The sequence below is a fragment of the Anser anser genome, assembly GCF_964211835.1.
Source record: "Anser anser genome assembly, chromosome: 3".
NCBI lineage: Eukaryota > Metazoa > Chordata > Aves > Anseriformes > Anatidae > Anser > Anser anser.
Genome location: NC_139722.1, coordinates 104,958,040 through 104,984,982, shown reverse-complemented (window position 1 = coordinate 104,984,982; position 26,943 = coordinate 104,958,040). Strand labels below are relative to the sequence as shown.

General features: G+C 37.2%; 1 protein-coding gene across 8 annotated transcripts in view; it reads right to left on the bottom strand.

The window, feature by feature from the left end:
• The window catches only part of ALK (ALK receptor tyrosine kinase), a 305,848-nt gene that overhangs the window by 182,789 nt on the left and 96,116 nt on the right, over nt 1-26,943 (bottom strand). For all 8 annotated transcript variants that reach the window (XR_014581118.1, XM_083827801.1, XM_083827805.1 and 5 more), the window contains exon 3: nt 26,460-26,624. Coding sequence is in view for 7 of the 8 variants with exons in the window: in XM_083827801.1 (XP_083683927.1) it covers nt 26,460-26,624 (165 nt within the window). In the remaining variant the exon portion in view is untranslated. The remainder of the gene's footprint in view (nt 1-26,459; nt 26,625-26,943) is intronic.

The window sequence follows — 26,943 nt, the reverse complement described above, 5'->3', positions numbered from 1 at the left end:
GGAACTACAAAAATGTGAACACTCGGTATCTCCATAGCAGAGGCTGTCCAAAGTAAAAAATTAAAGATACACTTGAAAAGGCAAAGAAGTCTAAACCAAACCTGATTAAAATGGGAACTTGAACTTACAATATACAATGTGATATTGGTCTAGCTTCTTTGGAGTGTCATCTGTGGCAGACCAAAAAAAAAAAAAAGCAAAATGCTTGCCTTGCAAACAGTAGATTACTGGCCATGAGAAATAATCTCTTACCAATGTCACTTCCAGTTTTTCCCCAGAAGGCTGAAGGCCACTGCGTTATACTATTGCTAACTGTAACCTTATTCAGCAAAAGGTTTAGAGAAGAGAATGTGAACTTGAAAATATGCAAGGTGTAGTAGCCTTTCATCTGAACCCAATCATCCATGTTAATGCTTTGTTACTACATAAGCTACCCTGCTAGTGTTGTACATGATGATATTCATTTAGTTTTATTGTATCTGTCATCTTTAACTATTTAACAACAGTTTTAAAAACCTCACACATTAAATCAAATGTCAAGATAATCATGTCACTCAAAAGCTTTTCCTAAGCTTAAAAAAACCAGCACGCAAATGCACTCTCTCGAGAGGCCAACTTCAACATAATGCAAGCACTCTTCCTAACAATTAATAAAACTCCTACAATAACATACAGGCTGTAAAATCCTCCTAACCTTGATGACAGGAAATTGGTAGACCGCAAAGGCAAGTGATTGCTAAACTTACATTCCGGAAAAAACACAGACACACAAAACCATAAAAAACAATCTCCCCAAAAGGAGCTTTGAAGAATGTCCTACTCATTAAAGAAAACCCTCACAACCATCCCAAATGTTTTTAAACCACACATATTGACTCATTTTCTCCATATGACCACATCTGAAGCAGCACTGTATGGGTAAAAACCCGAGATCCCGATCAATATTTAGTCTAATTTAAAATTCTATACAGTACCATCAATCCCATGAAGTGTGCCTGGACACTGACCAGCAGCAGTTTGGGAGTAAATCCCCAAGCCCTGGATAAAAAAAATGTGAAGCAGTACTGCCCAGCTTTACGAGAATGCAGAGACAGTGCAGGTGTGCAACTTCAAGGCTGAAAAGAAATAGTTAGAAAAGGTGGACAAAATTAAGATGCAATTTTGTCCAGGAATATAGATAACATTACATCAGCTGTCTGTTACTTAGAGCAATGTCCATGAGAAGATTTGTGGAATTTGTTTTCCAAGTTAGTTAGCCTTGTAATATCTCAGTCATGACAGTACATTTATTCTTATTTTAAGGCCAATGAGCTAAAGTATGGCAAACACCTACATTATGACTTGCTAGACAGCACTACGATTAAAAGTTTCTGTCTTCCTGAATTACTGATAAAAACCCTCCAATCATTTCCTTTAACAGCACTTTTTCTGTACAGTAAAGTACACAAAATCCTTTCAGGAAAGGATTCCTTTCCTACTTCTCTTTCATGAAAAGGATGTAATTATTAGGTATTTTACTGTCTTTTTTTCTAAAAAAAATTATCAAGCCATCTAACAATCAAAGCCCATTATAAATTTTCATTAAGCTGCAAATGCTGGCCAGCTCAAGAACAGATTATTGCCATAATAAGCATTACAACAAGAATGCATTATAGACAGAGGGGAGCTGCCTGCAGGAGGACAGGGGCAGCAGTTTCTCCCCTGGCAGGAATCAGATTGAGAGTGCCCACGATGCCCCAGGGCACTCAGAAGTGTGTCTGACTCACACACGTTCAATTCCACTATTCAACCCAACTAAACTGGGCCAGGAGTTGCGTTCAATGTTCCCTGTAGATCCTGTCCAACTCAGGATATTCTATGTTTCTGTGTACAATATTTTTGGAAGCAGGATGCTTCATAAATGCGTTTGACATACGTTTCACTAGGAAGGCCTCTCTAATAGAGTGAGATTGTTAGTCAAAAACAGAAGAAAAATGTTTTTCTCTCTGTTTTTGGGACAGTTAAATCACAAGTCTCTTTAGTCATGAATGATTACAAGACAATACAAGCCCTGTGAAAGGTAGCAGAAAATGATATTTCTAGCAGTGACTGATACTAAAACCAATTCAGTGGAAAGGGTTTCTTTCTATATAACCCTAAGGGATATATCTGCAAGAAAAATTCAAGAAAATTTTGTGGGGGGAAAAAAAAAAAAATCAAGCCTGCAGCATGCAGATTGTTCTACCTAAACATATTTCACTTTCATTTTTTTGAGGCCGCACCTCGAGTACTGTGTTCAGTTTTGGGCCCCTCGCTACAAGAAGGACATGGAGGTGCTCGAGAGAGTCCAGAGAAGGGCGACCAAGCTGGTGAGGGGTCTGGAGAACAAGTCTTACGAGGAGCAGCTGAGGGAGCTGGGATTGTTCAGCCTGGAGAAGAGGAGGCTCAGGGGCGACCTTATCACTCTCTATAGATACCTTAAAGGAGGCTGTAGCGAGGTGGGGGTTGGTCTGTTCTCCTACCTGCCTGGTGACAGGACAAGGGGGAATGGGCTAAAGTTGCACCAGGGGAGGTTTAGGTTGGATGTTAGGAAGAACTTCTTTACTGAAAGGGTTGTTAGGCATTGGTATGGGCTGCCCAGGGAGGTGGTTGAGTCACCATCCCTGGAGGTCCTTAAAAGATGTTTAGGTGTAGAGCTTAGTGATGTGGTTTAGTGGAGGACTTGTTAGTGTTAGGACAGAGGTTGGACTCAGTGATCTTGGAGGTCTCTTCCAACCTAGACGATTCTGTGATTCATTAAAAAAAAAAAAAATCAACCTGACTGTACTCTTCTTGCATCTCAACAAAGAATTTATGAAGTGTATATGAAATCAATATAAAATGGCTTAAAGTCATTTAGAAACTTTCTGTAACCTATAAGATGATAGATATATTATACATGGAAGTTCTGTGGTTGTTTTTTTGTTGTTGTTTTGGTTTAAAGAGATAACGAGGACCTAAAAGCTATGAAAAGTTACAGGCATATATTTTAAACATTTCTGATCTAAGCATAAATTCTAAAGCACTTTTAATTATTCATACCAATTATTTTTGCATAGATTCCCCAAAAAGACAGTGATTCCAGAAGACGACAGTTTTACTTCTGATTTTAGAATCCAAGTTTTTCTGGGATTTTCACTGTATCTCAAAAACATGTTTCATTGAAATGCTTAATTTTTAAGACATTTTAGAAGTATAAAGGACTTTTGTCCAAAGTTGTGTGAGTGCGCCTGAAATGCATGCACATTTGCGTATGTCCTATAATATCCCAGTGAAGGTTTCTAGAAAGGAGTTGTCATAACTCATTTGTGGTCATTACCTTCATTTTATGCCACTGAAGGACGAGAGATTGCCCCCTTTTACACTCACCCAGTCCCTGAAAATCCAAACCCACAGCTCTTATGCTAAAGGACATTTCTTCTGAATAAATCCCACTGCCACAACATATACTCAGCCCCCTGCCAATGTCACTCCCCACTGTGATGCAGAGGCAGATACAAGAATGCACATTTTGTACTTCAAACCAACCTTTTTCTCATCTAAATCTCCAGGCTTCCCCGTTTTCTTGTTTGTTTGTTTTGAGTGGCTCTTGACAAATTCAGTTTGTGCCCACTTTAGAGCATGGAAATCTGTTGCCACCTTCTCTGCTTATGAAACTTATCATTTAAGTACAAGTCCATGTGCATTTATTTACGTTTTTAGATAGAAATAAAAAAAAGATAAAATTATCTTTTTAGTCTGTTAGCTATGACATCAGTGGCACAATCTCTTAGCAAATAAACTTTGCTCTTGTAGAATTTGGCTTTGTACCAATTTACACTGAAAATTGCAAACTAATGAATTTGTATTGGCAGAGGAAAATGTTTCTGCTTTTACAGACCCCAGTATTTACTAGTAAACAAGATTACCAGGAACAAGTCCCAGTTTCCCCAGCAACTTAGTTACCTTTCTCTTACAAATCTTGTATGTTGATTCGTCCCTCTCTATGGCTCCAGTGTAATGGGTATGTTTCAAAGCACCAGGTAAATTTACAGCAACAGAATGTCACATCTTTAGAGTTCTGATATTCTGAAAAGTTGGAGCTACCTGAACGCCGGATACAGGATTTGGTTGTGTCTTGATGTCACCAGCGTGCTAGGTTTCAGCTTGAGGAGCATCCCTCAAGATTTTTTTGCTCGTCTTTTCAATCATTAATCTCAAAATAGGATATGCAGACCAAAATTGTTACTTTTCTTCTCTCATTCCTCCTCCTACCCCCCTGTGTTTTAAAACCATGGAACAATCTTTAAGTTGTGAGGCCAGAATTACTGTACAAGTTGGAGTCTATCTAAATCTATTTAACATGAGTCCTCATAATACAGTTCCTTGCTCATCTTATCAGTGACTTTCAAGTGCATTTAACTTAGAATAATGGAAAGTCACCTTTTAAATCTAGGAGCTTCAGCTTTCCTGAGCAGTTTTGTAACTTGAAAACGCCTTATGTTTGTCTCTGATGTTTATCAGTTATAACTAAGCTTTTGTGTAGCAGAAATACACTGTCAGCTCTAAAATGACACACCAACTACATAATCACCGTGACCAGCAAAAACAATGCTGTTGATGAAAAAAGTAATTAATGGTCTTCACCTATTGATGAAAACCATTAATAAAGATCTAAGAGTAATATGGTATTTTTACAGAGAAGTGAATAAAGCCTCACTATTCCAATAGAAAGTTTTTGCAGGGCCACTGTTCCGAAGCACTTATACACATTGAAATATGACAATAATGCATTTTAGCACATTTGCTAAGCCTAAATCAAAATAGAAGCCCAAATCACTTTGCAAACTACGGAAGAAGTCCATCAAATCAGTGAAAAGTTTTGTCCAGATATGGAAACATTTGTATAAAACATTCTAATTATAGTCTTGCAGGCATAAAGAAAAAGTACAAATAAATAGCACACACATCTGCTATAGACAAAGAGATTTTTTACAGGTTGTTAAGTACTTAACAGTGCTCGAGTATCTCAATCCCATGGAAATAAAGGAGAGTCAGATACTGAAAGCTTTTTACATCAAGATCAACCTAATTTCCTGTATGTTAAATAAACCTCTACTAACATTTGGGGGCTTTGGGGGGAAGTCTACCATTGCAATGTATCAGTTTGAAAACTGATAAAAGTAAAACCTTTTATACAACAAACTATTAGCTTCTGGAACTCACTGTAATAAAATATTGAAACCAAGAGCAATAATAATAAAGCATTTTATAGAGATAATATCTACAGCTCTAAGAAGATATGAACATGTGGTTACGACAATGCAAACCATACCTGCTGGACATGGCTGGGAGTTGGTTTTAGGTGTTTATCCCATACCTACATATTTGAGTGTTTCTTGTAGCAGTGCCTCAAAGAGTATGATATAGTACTAGTGTCTGCAACAGTATCTTAGACATGATGAAATGATAGCACCAGAGCTCTCACCTTCAGAGTTAAACAAAATTAGAAACGTTGCCACTTTTGTTCCTAAATTAGGACCTCCCCAGGGTTTAGTTCACAGGAGGTCATCCTTAAGTCTTAATCTCTTCCAAATTAGCACCTGTAGGCAATTCTTGTTTCACTCCTAACAAATTATAGGGGCAGACAAGTCATTTCATGAAGCTTCTCTAACAGTAAAATCTGTGGATTTTACTGTTAAGCATAAACATATATGCTTACAACAACTGAAACAAGCCTAAGGTTGTATGGATTTTTTGTGCTTTGATGAAAATCTGTAGGATTGCAAGAGAAATTCCCTGCAGGTTAAGAAACACTAATTCCTCCCCCACACTTTTGAACATCTATAAAATAAAAATGAAAAAAAAAAAGTCTAACTTCCTACAGAACTGAACTAATATTCATTTTAGCTTTATATTTCTGTTCAAAGTCAATGGTGAATGAAATTCTACAAGAACATCTTTTGAGTACTTTTAGCCAGATTCAGTAGAGGAAATTTCATCAGAATTATTCCTCTTTTTAAAAGCTCGGTTTAGTTTTGATGTCTTGTATATCACAGGATCACAGAATGGTTAAGGTTTGAAGGGACCTCTGGAGGCCATCAGGTCCAAACCCCCTGCTCAAGCAGGGCCACCTAGAGCAGGCTGCCCACGACCACTTCCAGATGGTTTCGAAGATCTCCAAGGGTTTTAAGACACCACAGCCTCTCTGGGCAACCCGTTCCAGTGCTCTGTTGCTTGCACAGTAAAGGCTTCCTGACGTTTACATGGAACCTCTTGTGTCTGAGTTTGTGCCCAGAGCCTGACACGAATGGTTAACATGCAAAATTATCAAAGGTGTTAAGGAAAGTTACTTTATTTGCTCTTGATTAAAGGGAAGTTGAGCTTGCCAGTATAACTGCTGTAACAGTCAAAGTTCTCTTTAGCTTTTGTCATGTCCACTGATTTTATTAAGGCAATGAGTCAGGCTTACCTCAGAGATATCAGACACAAGTTTCTAAGCCTTTAAAGCTGTAACGAATATATCAAACCAGAAGCCACTACACATGAGAACTTACAAAGCACTTATTCTAAGGACAAACATATCTGAGAAACACAGCGAAAAACAATGTTCTTCTGTTAGAGAAGATGGCACCATGCTCAACCACGATGAGCATTTGCAAAATCTAAGTACATAAAAACAGTTAAAAAAAATATAAAACTGATCAAATTTAATTTAGCTGATAATGCCATAACAACACAGTATCCACAGACCTCATGCAATTACTACATTATACTTCATATGTTTGTCAACCCATTTTCAAGCACTAATTTACCAAATGATGATTGCTGGTTTTATGAACTACATTAGCTGGAATATAGAGTCCTTGATCTAACTTGTTCTTGTCGTCAAAAACATCTTTGCTCTAAGTTTTGGTTTTAGACCAAAACTGATCAGATTGAAGGAAAATGGCCTGCACAACGTACAAAACTACTTTTTAGCAGGCCAAAGGAAGTTCATACAAATTCATGTATATTTTAGGTTGTTTTGCTACAACTTTCCAGGAAGAATAAAAATTCCAGGTTTCATTCATTTAAACCAGTTACTATAATTTAATTGTATTAATCCACAATATTGGGCATAACTTGTAACATTTGCTCAATCAGGATAATTACTTTTGTTAATATTTTGAAATTTCTAAGGGAGAAAAATACAGTATCTGAACTATTTTAATTTTTCTCAGCTGACATCTTCACAAGATTAAATTTTCTAAGTGGATAGCCTTAAAGAAAACCTAATAAATTCTAAAGAGAATAGCTCACGTACAGAAGAGAACGTACGTAAGAGAATACGTATGTAAGAGAATAGCAGACGTACAGAAACATCAGCTCGAGTAACATGCCATACTGGAGCATAGTTTTTCTGCCTGCCTAACTTCTAGCTCATGCCAGGCTGTCATGGATGAGCTGTGTGGCTTTTCACGGAGCTTACTGCATGTCCACACAACGCTTAACAGTGTGAGGATTAAGTGTCTATTTCCTATTTTACGACTGCAGAACAAATGAACAATAGCAATTCCAACATACTTCATCTTTAGTCATCACTAGACGCTGACACTCAAATTTTCAGGTCTGAAAGCACAGAACTACACAAATTGTCACATAGGACAAAGATATTCAGCTATAAATGCTCTTCATGAGGGTTGGCAAAGGCTGCTTTGGGTTTTATTGCGATGAAACTATCACAGAAAGAAAAGTTGGCAAGGAACTTTACCCAGTTAAAATTATGTTCTGTTTAAAGAAATCTGGTCTACCATTTGATTTTGCATGTGGTTATACATTTTTCATTTCAGGCAAGGTTGGACACAATTCTCCTGCTGGAGAAGAGCACCATTAAAACCATATTACAGCAGTGAAAACTCAATTCTATTCTTTTTTTTTTTTTTTTTTTGACTTTGCTCACTATGCAGCAAAATGCCTTCTTGTTAATTATCCACTTCATCATCAAGGGACAGTTTAATCACAAGAATATCTGCGGTTCAGGCTATCACCACACTACAAGCAAGGAATTTTGCATTGCATGTAATTGGCCAGGTAATTTGAATAAAAAATCCTTAATTGCACATTTACCAAATGCAAACAGTGCAGTGCATGGTGCATGATTGGTGGAGGACATGGGGGAGCATTCAGCTGCCAAGTTCCCATTTTTACTTCTCCACAGCACAGCTAAGCAAACAGTGCAGATGGCTTACTGCCACCGTGGTCTCCTGTGGGGTGGTGGAAGTCCTTCCATTCTGTGCTGTAAAAAGAAGCTCAGCAAATTGCCAGTATATCAGGACATTCAAACCTACATGAAAACAAAACTAGCATTTCTGAGAAGCAGAGAGAACCCAGCAGTGTGAGAGCAAGAGCAAGCCAGAGACTGATATACTTGTATAAAGCAGCACAACTGTCAAAACTGACAGCATTACCAGCTCTGCTGGACAGGGTGCAGTTGCAGTCTGGGATTTTTTTTTTACAAGATCTGCACAGTCTGGGCTACAGATGCTTTCATCAGGCTGTAGGCCTGTATAAATGTGCAGTACACAGCTGAGAAGATCAATCTAAGCTCTAATAATTGCCTTATGGACAATTCAGACGCTACCACAGTAGGAACTTTAGAACAAGTAAGTACCCATCACAATAATACCAGAAAAGGCAATTCTTTCATCTCTTGACAGACGATACCAAGTGCTATGTTAAAGCTGTCTAGACAACCGGCTCCCATCACTGGAAGGCCAATTCACAGCTCTCATATTTTTTTTTCTCATTTCCATGCTAAATGAATTCATGGCCTGTTTATGTTCTTTGATCAACACTTCCGTTTCCCTCAGCTAGCTCTTTTCTGTAATTCAGTACTTGCCTTTCTTTCCCTCAGCGTATTTATAAATATCAGTATCTATTCCTCATGTCATGGACAAAGAAAGGACATTTTGTAATTTCATTCGGTGTAGCAAGATCTCTGCTCTCCAAACAGCATTCTAGGAGCCCTCTTCTACATCTATTCCCGTTTTAGATTACTTTCCTCATAGCTGACCAGAGCAGTATGCAGTACACTGCATTAGGCACTGTTGCTGTTTCATACCGTAGCAATGACATATTCTTAACTCTTCTGGAAGCCTTCACCAGTCTTTCAGCTGCATTATGGCAATTAGCAGAAAATCTCAAGCCTCCCTTCCCACTTCCTGGTGATAAAATCCCTACTTAGAACAGAAATTCTTACTATGCCCCATGTAGTTGATTTTTCATTTTCTGCTACAGTTTTTGCCTTTGGGACTCCAGTCCTAAAGGCATCAAATTCTTCCTTGATTTATTCCACTACTAAATTAGCAATGCCTCTTGATCCTGCGTGGCCATGTTTCTCCTGCTGTTTCTGTGTTCTCTAAACAATCTATAGGCAATGACTTGTAAATTCTTTTATCAGTCAATCGAATAACCTTACACATTTCTCAGCACTCCTTCAGGAATTTCTCTCTTCTGCTTGTTGAATAATCTGCAGTTGCCCATACAGACTTTCCAAATACAACTAAAGCACTTTGTTTGTACTGGAACAGGATAAACCATCTCCAGACGTAGAACAGAAGTGACAGAATATGTTTATCTTTTAAGATGAAAAAGTTATTAATTCGGGGTGTTTGTTACTTGTCCATGTTTCAAAATTAAGCCTTCCTTTAAGGAATAAAAATAATTGTGAAAACATAAGTGTGAAATTCTTGAGCAGACAAGCCATATAGAAAACAGTTTTTAGAGTGAGAACAAAAGAAACTTTTGCAAGACACAGGTAATTCAATTGCTTGTTGCCTAGTGCCCTGGTTACATTAAACCTGCACAATAGGATTCTCGCTGGAAGGAAAAATCATGAACCAGACATAACCATTAAGCAAATTCAATCACCTTTATATTATTCAGACATAAACAGAACCTACTTATCAATGTAACGTGTCTAAACAGCACAGAAGTTTATAGTGGGGGGCTTGCCACCCCCCCCCTTTATTTTTTTTTTTTTTTACTATGAGGCTACAAAAAAATAAAATAAGACACAATACAGCGTAACAAATTCCTTTGTTACAGTCAAATAAAGGAAGCAAATATAGAGTTTTTATCATAGGGCAAATGCAAATTGCCTTTGAGAAAGTGAGTTGAATACCAAATTGGTATAATCCGTGTACACACTCTGAAACACACACTTTGTACAAAACAGTGTCTTTAAAATGTATTGAAAATATAAACAGTAATATAATCAGAACTTATTTTATCAGGGTTGGAGCCAATGATCTCTTGAGGTCCCTTCCAACCCCTACAATTCTGTGATTCTGTGATTTTCCATTCCACAATCATATAAATGCACCACCTTTAATATAGTCAGAAGTTTTATACCATAGTGTAAGATCAAATATCCTGCAGATATTAAGTAAATAATTTCTTTTAATTAATTTTCTTCATAGGCAGCTATTTTAATGGAGGGTCAGTATCTTGATAAACAGACAAAACAGTGAATTTCAATACAGCTATGTTACCTTAACATGGCTTAGGAAGTTAGCCAGAACTAATTTAACTTCATGTATAGGACAGCCCAAGCTTGTCCAAATAGCTGGATGAAAACAGCCAAGCTTTCAGAAAAGTGAACCATACACATTCCACATTTAACATGAATAGGACTTGCAGAATCTCAGAATTCTTAAATGAGCCATTTTTTCATATTCAGACACAAATGTGTTACACAGCTTTGGATAAATAACCTCTACACATAAGGGGTAGATATCTTTTAAACCATATTCATTTAACAGTAACGTTTTCTTACTAAAAACCTAGAAATTGTTTGCCATTAGAATTATTTGGTAAACCACTTTTGTTATACTAAGTGCATTATATTAACAGCACTTCACAATAAGTATTTATTCTGTTAATAAAAGGTTACCAAATGGTCAAGATATTAAATAACCAAATTAAAGCTTACAGGATTCAAAGCTAGAAAATGAATTCATGCTTTACAAGTCTCACATTTTCTTTGTATCATCATTATTTAATTAAGCACAGTTCAAGAATATTCCCATTAAACTACAGGAGTTATGATTCTTAAGAATCCCCTAACTGCATTCTTCATACTTAATGGAAAGAAGTAAAGAAGAGAATTTGGGACTTTCAATAAGAAATCTGTTCCCACTGGAATCTAACAGAGCATGGAAAGCGCTGATGATAGTTTTAGCCTTACAAGGCTCTCAATCTTCCTCCTATTTCTTCTTTCTGAAATTAAAAACAAACAAACAAACAAACCAAAAACAAAAAACACAAACACTCCGGTCCAAATACTTGCCAGTCCTTCCATTGGGGACAAACTAAACACGCTAATCATATATTTGAAGTACGTGGCCTGTCCAAAGAATCCTCTGATGTGAAGTATCATACCTATTTTCATCAGAGCCTTTGTACCATACAAAGTTACCTTGAGTCTTTCTCTTTTGCCATCCATAACTATGCAGTCATAACACCAATATAAACTAACAGCATTTATCACTAAACTGGGGAGAGGCTCTTTATCATAGAATGTATTGATAGGACAAGGAGTAATGGCTTTAAACTACAAGAGGGTAGATTTTGATTATTATTTTTTATATTTGGAATAAATTCTTTACTCAGAGTGCGGTGAGGCACTGGCACAGGTTGCCCAGAGAAGCTGTGGATGCCCCATCCCTGGAGGTGTTCAAGGCCAGGCTGGATGGGGCTTTGGGTAGCCTGGCCTAGTGGGAGATGTCTCTGTCCGTGGCAGGGTGGTTGGAACTAGATGATCTTAAGGTCCCTTCCAACACAAACTGTTCTATGATTCTATGGTTAATCTGCAGCCCTTCGGTTTTTACTGGCTCTGGCACGGTTCTATTAATCTTTGCATTTTATTGTAATACGATTTCAGTTCAGTGACTAAATATATTTACTCTGAGTTAAGATTCACAACTACCCAAGACAAATACTAATAAAACTATGGCCTGTATCATGATGTGAGTCAAGAGACTAAGAAACAAGAAGCAAAAATTTAATCCAGAAGTGAGCTGGGATTTAACTCTTTTCTGAAATCATTGCAGCAAGGCCACTCTTAATGCATTTAGCAGCAATTAACACTCAAAGCCAAAACAGCTGCACATTGCTGATGCTCTCCAGATGCAAGCTAAGGAATTAAATCACAGGATAATTCAATTGGAAAATTGCTTGTAATTATGGAAAATACAGTGACTGCTTGACTGCTCCTGGTGACTGGTAGCTGCTTTAAGAATAGTGAAGTAGTCTGCGCAATGCATAGTGGATACATAAAAGTAGCTGTGTTAAGAAAAATCTCATTTAGTTTCACAAAGATACGGGTTTTACATTGTTAAAACTGTATTTGCTGACATTAATGATAATCCATTTTCACTGTGCCATTACTGCCAAGGAACAGAATGGCCCACTATCACTTACACACAGACCAGTAATATGAACTTATAGCACCTTTCCTCTGATGGAACTCCAAGTGCTTAGCAAACATACAAAAAATGGTCCAGCTCTAAAGAATAATGATCTGAAAAGGGTTTGTTCTTTCTCATCTTATTTAATATGCATGCAAGCAAACAGACCTGTACTAACATGTAATTTAAATCCTTGGTGCCACAAGGCCGACAACTTCTGGGAGCAAAGGAGGGTGCTCCTCTACTTCAAACATTAAAAGTAAAACTCTCACTTAGATTCAACAACAGAAGAGTAGGATGCACAAAGGTTGAGCCAGAGAACCTCTATTATTGTTGACAACCAGAAAAAAAAAAATCCAGAAGAAATTAGTTTGACTTTTGGATTTACAGTTAACAGTGCGGGGGGGGAAAAAGAAAAAAGCATCATGTCATCTGTAAACTCAGCAAATGTATTTGGAAAATAACAGGCTGATGCAGTTTTCTACACTCCATTTGTAAAATAACCTTACCAGAACTGAACCTTATTAGCATTACAGCATTTGACAGTCTGCAGATTATTTTAAGAGTCTTGCTGAGGGACAAAATGGCTGCTGGGTGTGATCATATGCATACTGACTCAGTGATGGAATGGGAAAAACACCTAGGAATGCTGACTTCCAGTTTTTTTTTTTAATCATTAAAACACACAGCTCTGTTAGAAAAACAGTTAGGGCAGCAGTGGTTATTATAACAGACTATCCTACCTGTGCTGTTCTTCAGCTACTGAAAATTAGTTTGCCTGATTTTCTTTTTCTTTACTTCAAAAAGCACTAATAGAAAAAATCTTTATGGAACAAGAAATCATTTATTTACAAGTGGCCTCCCAAATCAATTACCCCATATCAAAGTTAAAGTTGTTACTTTTAGTACTATTAGCCACACAATAATTAAAATTGATTATAAAGTCACAACCTGTCATTAAGCTGCTGTCAATTGGGAAAAAATTCTTCAAAAGCAATTATTTTAAGTGATTGTAAAAAGATTCCCATCAATTAAAGAGACATCTGGTAATAGGGAAAACCTGATAAATTATCTCTTGTTCTCAGTGTTAGTACTTTTTAGACCAAAGGTGATGCAGGAGAGAAATCCTTATGGTCATTATCTCTGCCTGAAAAGGAGTAAAAAATCCATTGTGCTGTGGCCAAAGACAGGTCAATCTCCTTCTTTAGATATGTTTGGTGGTGATCAAAGTGCAGGTCTCAGTACCAGAGATGACAGGTTCTCAGAGATGACAGATAACATGTTCTGTGAACCCAATCTGGCAAAAGACACCCCGAGTATTTGGGTATTGGGTAGTCGTAAGAAATAGAGAATTTTTGTTTGTTTTTGTTTTAAAACAGATGACTGTAATACAGCAAACACTGATTCTTAGCAGGACTAAGCCCTACAGCAGTTTTTCCAGTAAACAGATATGCTACCATTTCTACACAACGCATCCCCTTCGTTGCTTCCCTAGTGTTTTTCCCTCCCCGAGCTACATCATTGTTATAGCTTCTCATTCCAAAGAGATAAAAAGTGGTCAACTCCACTACCAAGCTTCCAAATCTCAACAGAGTTCTCAAGAATATAATGTCTCTACCCTCCTGAACTTGTTCTACAAGCTTACAATACAGGTTATCAAACGGTTGTTGGTCTAAATTTCTGGTCTAATACTGAGTCTGGAGGGGATCGAAATGATTAAACAGACCACACTGAGAAATGCCCTGTGCAAAGGTAAACCTCACTCCATCTTTTCTATGTCCTCCACCCCACGCAGGAAGCACATAACATCAACGTACATAACAAGTACCAATTGCCAAAAAGAATAGAAAGGTAGAAAGAGGTGGCACAACATTACTTCCTTATACTACCAAACAAACTGGCATCTCTAAGGCAAGAAAGGTACTGCACCCACGTTAAAAAACAAACAAAAAAAAGCTGCAGCTCATACTCATACCAGGTCTCATACCTGCAGCTGCCAGTGAGATAATGCACGTTGCACATCTGTATCACTTTCATGACAGTGTCAGGCTTTAAGGAACAACATATTCTTCACCTTAACATGCTCTTGCAGCTGGACAATGAGAAACTGGAGGCTTTCGGCAATTTCACAAACAGTCTGATTATAAATACACCTGGGCTAGCAAAATGCCAGTTCCCGCCCTCTGTAACCATTCATCCTGCAAGCTGACAAGGAGAACAAGAGGGCAATACCTGTTAAAGATCAATGGAGAAGGAGGGAATAGGAGGGTACTTTTCAGAATACACAACAAAATAAAGAGTAAGGATTTGATTATGTTGCTGGAGTTAAAAAAAAAAAAAAAAGTGATCTGTAGTTTCTGAAGTTTCTGCAGTCTGCATTATGAACAGTTGTCTTAGTTACAAAGAACTCAATAACTCAGCTCCATCAATAAAAAGGCTTAGCCGCTGGTAAAAGTAGTGTGCCAGGTAAAAAAAAACGAGTAACCAATAAGTTAGTTAATTTTCAGAAGTAGTTTAGGTCATTCTTGCTGTAATGGGCATAATTAACTTCACACAAACGGCCAGTCTTTGGTGCCCCACCCTCTCTGACTGTTAATGGGTGTAATGTTAAATAACACACCTATTAATCAATTTATAGCTCTAATACATTTCACCTGCCCACCCACAAAGCAGTCTGAGATGCATAGTTTCATACCGACAATAAAACACACGGCAGAGAGTGATTAAAATATTGTCTGTAACGTGTCCTTTCCACAGAGCTAATTCCCATCTCTTTGGGGATATCACAGCCAAGCAGAAAAGCTCTTCCCCTGGGTTATGCAGTGCTTTACACCCAGATGAGACACCTCACCTGGTTAGAGTTCAGTTATTTCAACTACACTTTATCACTCACTGTGTAATGAAAATATAAGTCAATGACCACTCAAGGTGTGTCCCTACTCCAACACATTTTTATGCCTCCCCTTACCTTTCCAGAGAGACACATTCTCCCCACAAGTCAGTGGAAAGAACTGGACTGCTCAGCTTCACACAGCACTCAGCCATGACAAACTCCCCAAACATCTCAGCTAAGCACATAAGCAAACACACAACACCAATACCACGGAAAGCGTTATTAGCTCTAGTATGACTTTATAACGTGACTTCTCACCTGTGCAAGCAAAACCCAAATGCTGGTCCCCAAAGTTTCATCTGCAGTGAAATACCCCTTAATCCACCCACAGCCTCCTGTCAAATTTCCACTGTACAACAGAGCAGGAGGTTTTGGGCTACTGGAAGCCCAAATTCATTTTTTTAAATAATAAACATGTTAACTTCCATTACTTGAGTTTTCCTTGATTTTAAGGTAATCAGGAATTCACAAGCTTGCTGAATATTTGTAAGTACCTCTAATTTTACAGAAGTCCATATTCGGTTCAGCTCTATACAGGACAACAATCACTTGAGCCCCCTGAACACCAAACCCCTACCATTAACCATTTGTTCTTCACACTGGCCATACAGTGAGAAATGTCTGCAGCCTGCCACACACCAACCTTGAAAAAGTCGGGACTACATCTTAGTCATTTCTTGCTTCAAAGTCATTACAACCATCTCTATTTTTTCAGGAGGTTTACAGGTAACGGAACCAGATTTTCTGTTCTCTAACTAGGTAATCAATTCCCTCAGTAAAGCTAAGCCTCCATCTCTGCATCCATTTAATTTTCTCCATAGGTGGCTAAGACAAACAGATACCTAACCTACACTAGTATTCATACTTAAACAAATGTATTTAATGAAACTTGCTATTAAAAATGTTAATTGGTGCTGTTAATCCAGCTGTTGTCACTGATTTGCAAATGCCTTGGCATCTTTACTAAGCAGTATATTGTAGAATCCGCTCTGGCATAACAGATACTACTTTGGCTTGATTAGTAATTGGAAAGTTAATCTAAGAAATTTCAGTATGGAAAATTCCAAGTTCTGTATGTCACAGAGAAGTTTCAGCTCTAATAAAGTGGCCTTTTTGATGTGTATGACCGACTCAGCCCCATCCAAAGTTGGCAGCCTAAAAAGCTATAATCTGTTACAGTAGTTGAACATAAACCATTCTCTGTTTCCTCTCCTTATAATTCCACACCTTCAGGAAAAACACTTAAAGTAGAATTAAACCTGCATCAGTACACTGTTTAAACATGGACTTTTATTTCTGCACTGCTCTGAATCAGCACCTTGAAACCTGAACAACCTTGCACCTTCAGCTGTTCAAAATTGGTATCAGAGCTTTGCAGCTTGGGCTTTTCTCTGATAACAAAATTACCATGACAGGTGAAAAGGAGTTCCCATCTAACCTTTATTAATGCCTTTTATGTGCCTTGCAAGGCTCCAAATGACTGCCAAAGATGCTTATCTGTGGTATACAGCAAAATGTTTCCCTTCATTCCCTGACCTTTCCGCTTCCCCACTGGAAGCACATGAAAGCAGTGAGATGACCAACCCTAAAAGCAGCACACAGAACAAATTACTGCAGCTCTGTTCTAAATCAGATTGTTTCTTTTGGCATAGGCAATGCTTTGGCTGTTTGAATACCTCTTCAAATCTGGTGAAGTCTACTCATCATCTTATTTACTCATGTTTACACCAGATAATTTATATGACAACCTCTCAGAGAAGAATGGAAAGAACTGCTCACAGCCATAGAAGAGGAAGAAGAAAAAATGCAGAACAATGACTAAAGCCCACTATTATTATTATTATTATTAACTCTTAAGGAAATGCCATTTAGAAATATGCTGTGCTTGCTTCTTTCATCTCTGTTGTGACACCTGAGTATTCAGCTAATGAAAATGACTTATCTGGGTTTGCAAGTAATATGAACCCTCTATTATCAAGTCAAGATTCAAAAATAAAAATAAAGCAAAACACAAAACACACATTTTCCTCATTTTAACAAAAGACAAACACTTGTATTTATCCTCTTTTAAATTCTTATATATGGAAGGCAAAAGACAAATGCCAAGCATTTCTAGATTGGCTGCACTTGATAGATATGAAAGACTATGCCACTGAGCCTAAAGGGAGTTAAGGGAACTTAGAGGAAGTGATTTTTTACCAAAAGAGGCACTCAAAATATAATTCACTACACAGAAAGGCAATGATGCTCAGCATAGGACTGGCATCTAGGTTTGCAGATTCCAAACAACATCTTGTAGCATGTATCCCAGCAGACTTACCATATAACGTGGGAGTGCTATATTGTATTGCTCTCCTAAGCCCCAAGGCAAGCCTGTCTGCCTATAGCGAATATTGTGGGTAGTTTCTTCCCTGTCCTGCTTTCCCAGTATGGACATTCTCATGTTCTTACATTATATGATCTGTTTAATTATTGTGCTCTCAAAACAAGCAAACAAAGAAAACAGATGAAACTTTAGGGATAGCTAGGGATAGCTTCTAACTCATAATTGAATGGAAGATTATTCATTATAAAGTACGCAAGATGCCTGGGGCCACCTAAACGGTCATTGCATGGTATTAAGAAAAGAAAAAAAAAATCTTTAAAGATGTAAAATGATTCTCATTCAGTATCTTACCTTAAACACTACGAACTTCTTTGATTACTTTGAGTAGGATAAAATAAGCACTCTCAGTTTAAGCTGCTATAAGAGAAAACTCTAGAATAGCACAGTTAAGCTCACAGATCCCTGTAGAAAGGGATCTGGGATCCCTGTAGAAAGGGCCTGTACACAGGCTTGTAGAAAATCCCATATGATAATCTCTATTTATTAAAAGTGGACCAGGCCAACTTAATGCCAAAAATATTGCAGAGTAACAGGCATCTAAATGTTAGTGCTAGTTAAGGTACGAAAGATACATGAAGTCTGGAAGAGCTAGGGCTCTTAAGCTCTCAGCTTGGGCTATTAATTTAAACATGTTGTGTTCTAGTTTTGCTTTGGTAACATGCAGAAACCCTTCTCCCAGCTCTTCAAAACAGTATGAAGTAAGTGTCTAACGTAGAAGGACATTCTCAGACTCATAGGTAAAGGAACACAGGTTATAGGAATAACTGGTAATGCATATAATTAGACTATGCTTGGTAAGGAGTAGCTTACAAAGTAGCTACAAAGTTTACAGTGTCTTCCTGATACTCCATCATGCATTACATTTTTTATTTACAGAGACTGTAAATAGAGACTGCTACTACTTCTGGTAGCTGTCATTAGCATGGCAATATATATATATATATATGCACATACATGTATATATATATATACATACACAGAAAACCAAGGCAGCAGAAAGGCTAGAAATAAATTAAAACTATCAAATAACAATGTGTAAATTCATTGAATGTTCTTTGCACAAATATATGAGTTTTCTGTACTTGAAAAGTACAATAAAAAAACAATGTGCCCATGGAAACAAGCACTCATGGATAAAGAACACTACCCCTACTACATAGGAAAAAAATCACAAATCTGTGTTAATGCAGTAGTCTTTTCCTATAAAAAGGTTAAACACAGCCAAGAGCAGAATACACTTCCTTCCAGCTGTCCCTTCAATTTGCCTCTCATCTTGACAAGGAGAAAGTGTCTCTAAGAGTGAGAAAGAGGCCATTTTACAAGCCATTTATTCTTCATTGTCAGTGCCTTTTCTGGATATACTCGTTGAAGTACATTAGTCACAGGTATGCAGCAAGTCCTCAGAGCACACTAACACCTGATGCACACTGAAATTAATTTTTATTTTTCAGCTTGGGGAACAGAATGTTTCATGATGAGTTGCAAGCAAGTCTTCACTGAGTTAAGGAATTAGCAAAGAAGATTTCAAAAATCAACAAACACGCTTCTCCACAGCCTGCATAAATACATACCTACTGTATAAACAAACACACTGTCCTACAGTGAGATGATAATTTGTCTCTTCAGAGAAAGCTCATTAAAGAAAAATAACATTGCAATAACAAAGCACAAGTGTCGTACTAATGAGAAGAACAAGCTGCAAAATGCTAAGAACATCTGGTCTATTTCTTGTACTGAAAGAGAATGAGTTGGAAGCTGACCATCATAAAAAAAGCTTTTTTTTTTCCTTTTTTCTCCTCACAGCCCAACAGACTCTGAAGCAAGTTTGCTTTGTGTTTAGTGTATGAAAGTTATATAAATTCCTACAGAGCCATGTTGCAACACTTGATATGCGTTGCCAAGTTGAGTATCAAAATTTAAATCTCATGTAGAGCAACCATAACTATTCACTGTAAATAACATTTTTTATTTGAAAACCCTCTCTGTTTACAAAGAACGTGACAGTGACACCTGTAAATCCATAAATCTCTCATTTGCTATAAGGCCTATGAATAATTTTGAGCCTATGTGTTGTTTCCAGATCTTGCTTCGTTATCCTGCTATTTCATTTGTGGTTTGTAGCAGATCTTTTAACCCAAACACAACAATTATTTCCACTGATTCAATGGCTAGATCTTATGGAGGAAAATAACTAATAGAAAACCCAATCCCACTCTGATTTTACAAAATAATGGAAGTTTACAAATCTTCATAGGATACCTGCTGTTTATCTGAATATCTATAAATAATAAAACTAGGATGGCCTCATACTATAGCAGTATCTTTCTAAGGACTATTTGAACATCTGGACTGAAACTCTTCTGACTAGGATGAGCTATATTCTCCTCCAAAATTAAAAGGAAATGTTCTTATTGCACATCACAAATTTTAGAAAAAATTGAAGACATGAATATATGAAAAAACTTACATATTTTTCTTCCCATAAAATTGAAATTCTCCTGAGAAGACAATTCTGTTTTGTTTTCAGACCCACCCTGTCAAACCTCAAACACCATATATTGATTTACTAAAGAAAAGAAGTATAACAAATACTATGAAATCTTGTTTAAAAGATATATAAGACAGATAAATTCTGTGAGATCAAGGCGTATCCTGAAGCCAGTCTCAGGATTAATATAAAGGGAAGACTTCTGTCTAGCATGAACCCAACTACTCTGTTTACCCCGTATTCTTTCCCCTAGTAGACAGCTTTTTAGCATTACAAGTGTTTTTTCTGCTTAAGAGTACTACATATTAATTAACATCTCAGCTACTTACTTCTTGCAAATCCACATTCATTTATACTCTGCGGTTCTGTTAATAAAGTGATAACCTGAAAGAAAATATTGTTTATTATCTTATATTATCTTCCTCATTCTTCTTTGTCTGAGTAGTCACAAATTAAAGTCAACAGCCATTTGATAATCCTGCAGTTCATTATCTCCCATTTGGTAATATGCTCAGTGCCTTAGCCTTGCTCCACTTCTTTAGTAAGAATAACAAAATCAAAATTGCATTAACACAACGTGCAGATAATTGTTTTAGAACTTACACAAGAGCTTTTCAACTAATCAGCAGCTGGCTTGAATGCTGTCATCTGCCATTTCCCTTGCCCCCTTCATGAAAGTTTAATCTACATTTTCTATTAAGGAGTTGCTTCAACTCATATTCACATTTTCAGACTGGCTTATTACTTCCTTGTTTCTTATTTTAAATAGTAGTCATACCTCCCCAGCTTATTTCTTCATCTGAAATTTTTATCAAGTATCTGCATATTTTCATGGTCCTGAAATATTCAGATAACAGAAGCTGCAATTCACTTCATTTATCTAGTATCACAAGACTTAAACGAGGAGCAGGCAACATTCTTGCAGGAGTGGTCAAGCTTCTAATCCTTCAAGTTTAAAACTGCATTTGCAGTTGGAAACACACACTGACACACACTGACATTCAACCAAGCACAGCTCTTGTTCTGCTTTGTGAATACGTATTTTGGGTTCCACCACTGCTGGTCCTTCCTCCTTAAATACACAAGATGAACTTTGTACTAGTGGTTTCTCTCTTCCTCTGCCATGTAAAATCTAACTCAGAAGCACTGTGCTCCTAGATGAGGGACCAAAATTACTGTCCTCTATGAGCCCACGGGCAACATGACAAAGTGATGTTGCTGATAGGAAGCTCAGCCGTTGGCTGTCTGGGAGAAGGATAATACCAGCACTGTGAAAAGGTCACAGGAGGGATGAATTCTCGAGTGGCACACTTTCTGATGAATACTAAACCACCTGTTACTCAGTGGCTCTGCAGCACAGAAAACCCTGAGTTTGAATCAAGAGTTGAATAAAGATGCATAGAATATATGGCTGGTTTGACCCACTGAAAGTGTATCAGAGAGGTCAACAACTTTTTCACTTGGGCACGACAAACACGCTCAACCACGCTGCTGCAAAGGGCAGCTTCTCCAGCTCACAAACTCTGTCATTCTAACCACAGACTGGACTGTATAACTAGCCTCCTTAGGAAATACTGCCACAGTTGCAAGATCTCCAGTTCCCCGTATTTCATTACAATAGACTGCAGTACATTTGGTGGTATAATATATTATGAAGGATCATAAATAATTAAGAATTAATCACACTTGTCAAAATAAATAAATGCATTCATTGATGCAGAATTTTAGATTTTCATAGCAGCATTTTGTTTAGTTATGAATTAAAAGAAAAAAGTCTAGTAATGGATTGCCTACTCATTGCAATACATACAGACCAGATTCAGATACTATTAGTACAGTTTTTCTTGTCAATCTTTAGCATATCAGTGGAATTTTAACTTTAAATCTCTAATCCTGCAAAACGTTAATAAGCTTGACTTGAAAATATTAGTAGCTCCAGCAGATCTTACGTACTGTGCAGGGCCTAGGAAGCAGGCAATGGAGAAGAGTGAAGTATTTTAGCACAAAATTTCCAAGCACAATATTTCCAACAAGGTACAAAGTACCTTGGCATACACACTTCTACAGATTCCTACAGACAGACAGTCCTGCAATTCCTCCTACCAAACAGTCAATGTTGTTGCACAAGAAATGGTTCCATACCATTTACAAGACTTTCACAGAACAGCAAATAATATTAAATATTTAAGTCACACCTTTTCTCTCTCTAACTCTAAAAATTGTTCCAAAAGAGTACAATTCTCTCCTTTTTCAGAAAGGAAGAAAAAATTGGGGTGAAGGATGGGAGAGGAACAGAATATCACACCAACCCTGCCAACATAGGCTGACTATCCATCAAGGTCAGCCATCTGCCTCTGAAAACAGACAGGTACAGATACATAGGAACAAATATATGAACAGGGTGAGCAAACAGTTGCACTTCCCCAGATTAATCCTCTGGCCTTCAGGGATATATTGCACAAGGATTTTCTGAGCCAGAAAAGGATTGTAATAGTGATAATTATTTTCTTCCCTGCACACCTCCTGTACACCTGTAGAAGGTTTTAGCACAAACAGTCCCCTTTGGAAATCAGTTCTACAGTTTTATTCTGTGCTACATACTGAGGGATCTCATTTGTTTTTGTTTTCAACCTGACACCTACTAATTTAACCTGATGATGTTCAATTCTGTATTAGAAGAAATAAGGAATATTCCTTCTATATTCATCTTTTCCTTGCTCTATAAAGTCTTGGGAGTTTATAAACCTTTTAAAATCTTTCATAAAGATTTTATAAAATCCTATGATGTGATAAACCATTGCCACTGTTAGATGTCTCTTCCAGGCAGAGACGAGCCCTAGTCAGTTTAAGGGCTCCTAAAACAGAGCCATTGCATACTTTAGATCATCCTTGTTTCCATTCTTTTAATAATTTTCCCAGATGTACTAAATGATTTTTGATATATGGGAACCAGAAAATAGAAAAGAATGATGTATTCTAGATATAGGTGACCCACATATTTATAAAAGTGTATTATTTTCTGTTTTCTACTCTCTTCCCAATTAATTCCAACATGACATTTATTTTATGACTGCTAATGAGTTGATATTTTCACAGTTCTATTCTTACCCAAAAATCAGCTTGAATAATTGCAACCAGATCAGAACTTATTCTTACATATGCCAACTCAGACTGTTTCTCCCACCACTTCGATTCACATAATCTACACTAAATTTCACCTTCCACCATTGTCTGGTTAACCATCCTTTTTCAATTCTTTGCAAACCAGACCTCCATTTTCCAACACGTAATAATTTAATATCAGACTTCTTCACCTCAACATTTACCCTTATTCAGATCTATGATTTGTGTGATACTACACAATGAACATGTCAAGTGAACATAGCGCTCAGATGTGACCATAACCAAATACTGAGACATCTAAAACTTGTTCTTCCTCTAGGTACTCAGATCCATGACAATTTGATCTGATTCCTAGACACTGAGCTATATCACGCTGCAGGAAATAAATAAAAAAGAAAAAAAAAAAGAAAGAAAAAAGAAACAGAAATACTTTCAGTGTGTTTCTTCGGGCTATCTACCAATGATTTCCTGACAAACCTTTTACATAAATGTTCATGAAGCACAATGAATCATACCTAAGGCATTTGTCTCTATCAATGTCTTAACACGACGTGATAGCCGAGTTATAAGGATGACCTAAACCATCTCAAAAGCTGGTTACATTATCTGTTTCTCTCTGTGCATTACTGTCTGCAAAGGAGATGAAATGAGATTGAGATAATTGGAAGTACAATTTGCAGGAACCAGTGGGGATTGGAATTACTTGTGCTTAATTATTTCAGAATGAAACAGACCGCATAACTATTTGTGCCAAGCAGCTGTAATTAAAGTGATTTAAAGTAGAGATGCCAGCTCCAAGTGTTGATTTTTCAAATGACTTTTTATACACCAAAAGTTAGTCACCTAAGAGTTTCAGACCAACAGTTCTATTGAGGGGCTTAGGAGAAAATCGTCCAACAGATTTGATAATTACAAAAAAAAAAAAAAAAGGTAACCCAACCCCCAAAACCTCATCCCAGCACCCCATCCAAATAAATCCATTCAAATAATGTGCCATTGGTTACGCGGCATACTTTGCAATGGGAGAAAACAGTAGAACACAAACTTCAGCCTAAGCTGCCTATACTCCAGAGGGAGAAAGGAGTGGGAGGGGTTGGGGAGTGGGGGTGGAAACAGAACAATGACAACAAAAAAAAAATACCACCACGACAACTTTTGAGCTTAGAAATGGAATTTTATACCAATAGGTAACTAGAAATCATTAACCAATAATAGTCATATTTCTGGGATACAGGATCAGCCAACAGTTTTTCTGTCTTCTGCTTTGATAGATATTTAAAATAAATACATAAATAAATACAGACAAAGGTATAACTCTACCAAAGAAAAGCTCCACAGTGTCTTGGTCAGTGTCAGGCCCTTCACCTGGGATGATACCTTTATTGTTCACTGTTTACTCCATTTTTCCCACTCCAGGAAAGCAACAACTACTATTTTTAATTCAAAACAAGCATGTTTTAATTCCTGAATTTCATTAGTAGTCAGCTTGCTTGAGGATTTAAGAAAAGGAAAAATATTTTTTCAGCAGCAGACATTCTGATTTACCTCAAACTTTCACTTAACTATCTTTGTAGCAAGAAATTTATTATGCATATGTATGTTCTTTGACGTGAAAATTAGAAGATATTTGCATGTATCACAAATGCAGTCCATTTGTTTTAAACACAATACAGAACCCACTAAAATGACTTGGTTTGTTGATGAACCAGCGTTCAAGCAATCGGCCTTGAAAGTTAATTTATAATGTCTTTTTGGGGAAAAGTTCTATACTCTTGATAAGGATGAGAAAACAGAATTCAAGAACAAGAACAAAAGCTGCACTGAAACTTTTCCTTAGTCTTTACTTGAACATAAGAACAAGCAATACAGTCCGATTGCAGGTCTGCAAAGTCAAATGACATCTCTGATGCTGGCTAGTAAGGAAAGGATCTTTTCACTTCCAGCTTTCTGTAACAGAAGCTTTTTGAGTCAGGGACTGTAAGCAGACTTGAATTAAATAACCAGTGATTAATGTGTTCTGCAAGAATTCATCCAACCCTTCTTATGCATACTTCTGGCCTCCATAACATTAATTCATGCATCTTATTACCACGATTTACTCAGATACTACATGGAAAATATTTCCTCTTGTATGTTCTATACACGGCATTCTTAACTTCATGGCTGCTTCCCACTGCTCTTCAATGCACATTTTTATAGATCTCACAGTCGTCACATTGCAGACAGAATAAAGCATTTTTGTTTATTTTTTTCCTAGTACAAAAACTGTTCCATAGCTCTGATAATGTTTGTTACCCTTCCCTACACCTCTTTGTTCCATATTCCTGGTTAAGCTTGTAGCCCTAACTCCACTTTTCCACTTTGTAGCTCCATTCTCAACCACCACCCCACCCTTATAGGGAAAGGTTTCAAGCAGGTCTTACTAAACAGCAGGAAAGATGCTAAGAATTTTTAGCTTTCTCATACTTAGGAGGGTGAAAATATATCTACCAATCTTTTTATCACTTAAAATCTTAATGAAATATACTGCCATTCACAGATATGATTATAAACAGGAAAAATAATTCCAACAAACCACATTTTCATCCAAAGAAGAAGAAAAGTGTTACACTCCTTTCTCTTCATGCTTCCTAGCTGTCTCTACAGGCAAGATTTTTTTTTCTTATATTAAAGGCAAAACCTATCTTTTGTTTTTGCACCAAATAGAAAACCTGAGCCCTGAACACAAGGATAAACAGCACCTAGAGCAGTGGTAAAACCAGTCTTGGTGATTTTAAATAATTTTTTCAACCACTGAATAACCTTAAACATGAGCACCACAGGACTATTCTCATCCAGATATTGTCCATAGAGAGATCAGCCTTATACAGAATTTACATAATACCATGTTTTATATTCTGCTTCCCATATATATAATGTAGATAAAAGCACATACTTCATATTCAAAGTGACTGCCTTTGTTAATCATACTGTTCGAATTCACTGCCTCCTGCAGCGAAAGGATTATAACTGCCTGAAGTATTTAAAAGGGCACGTTTGGTTGGTTGTTTATGTTTGGTTGGTTGTTTGTTTAAAACCAACCACTACAACCAAGGCATGACATAGTTGTATTCATCTTACCTTTTGGTGTATTCTCAGAGTGATCTCTCTCTGGCACATCCGGGATGTTTAGCTGTGAGATATCCTCTGCGCTCACTCTGAGCCAGGCTTTGCTGGGGGCTTCCTGATCTTTTGAGGAAAGGGAATATTCCAGCTCACAAGGAGATTCAAAATTGCAATCAAATACTGGAAAAAGAAAACAGACACAGAACACACCAGGTTGACTAAGTTTAACTTCCTCTGTGCTAGAAGGTATGTTAACACACATGTACTTTTTTAATGAGTAGCTATAGGGGAAGTCCGTAAAGAGACAGGCAAAAAATTGTACGAAATGGACCACACCGAGATACATTATGGGGGTAGCAGCAGATCAAGAGGAAGACCCAAAAGCCAGTAACTTCTCTTGTGAACAGATAAAAGGACAGAACAGGCTAAATCAGGGAAGGGAATCATCTAAACTAATAGCTTAGTCACTTGATGCTACATAGACTTCTCACCGCCTCCT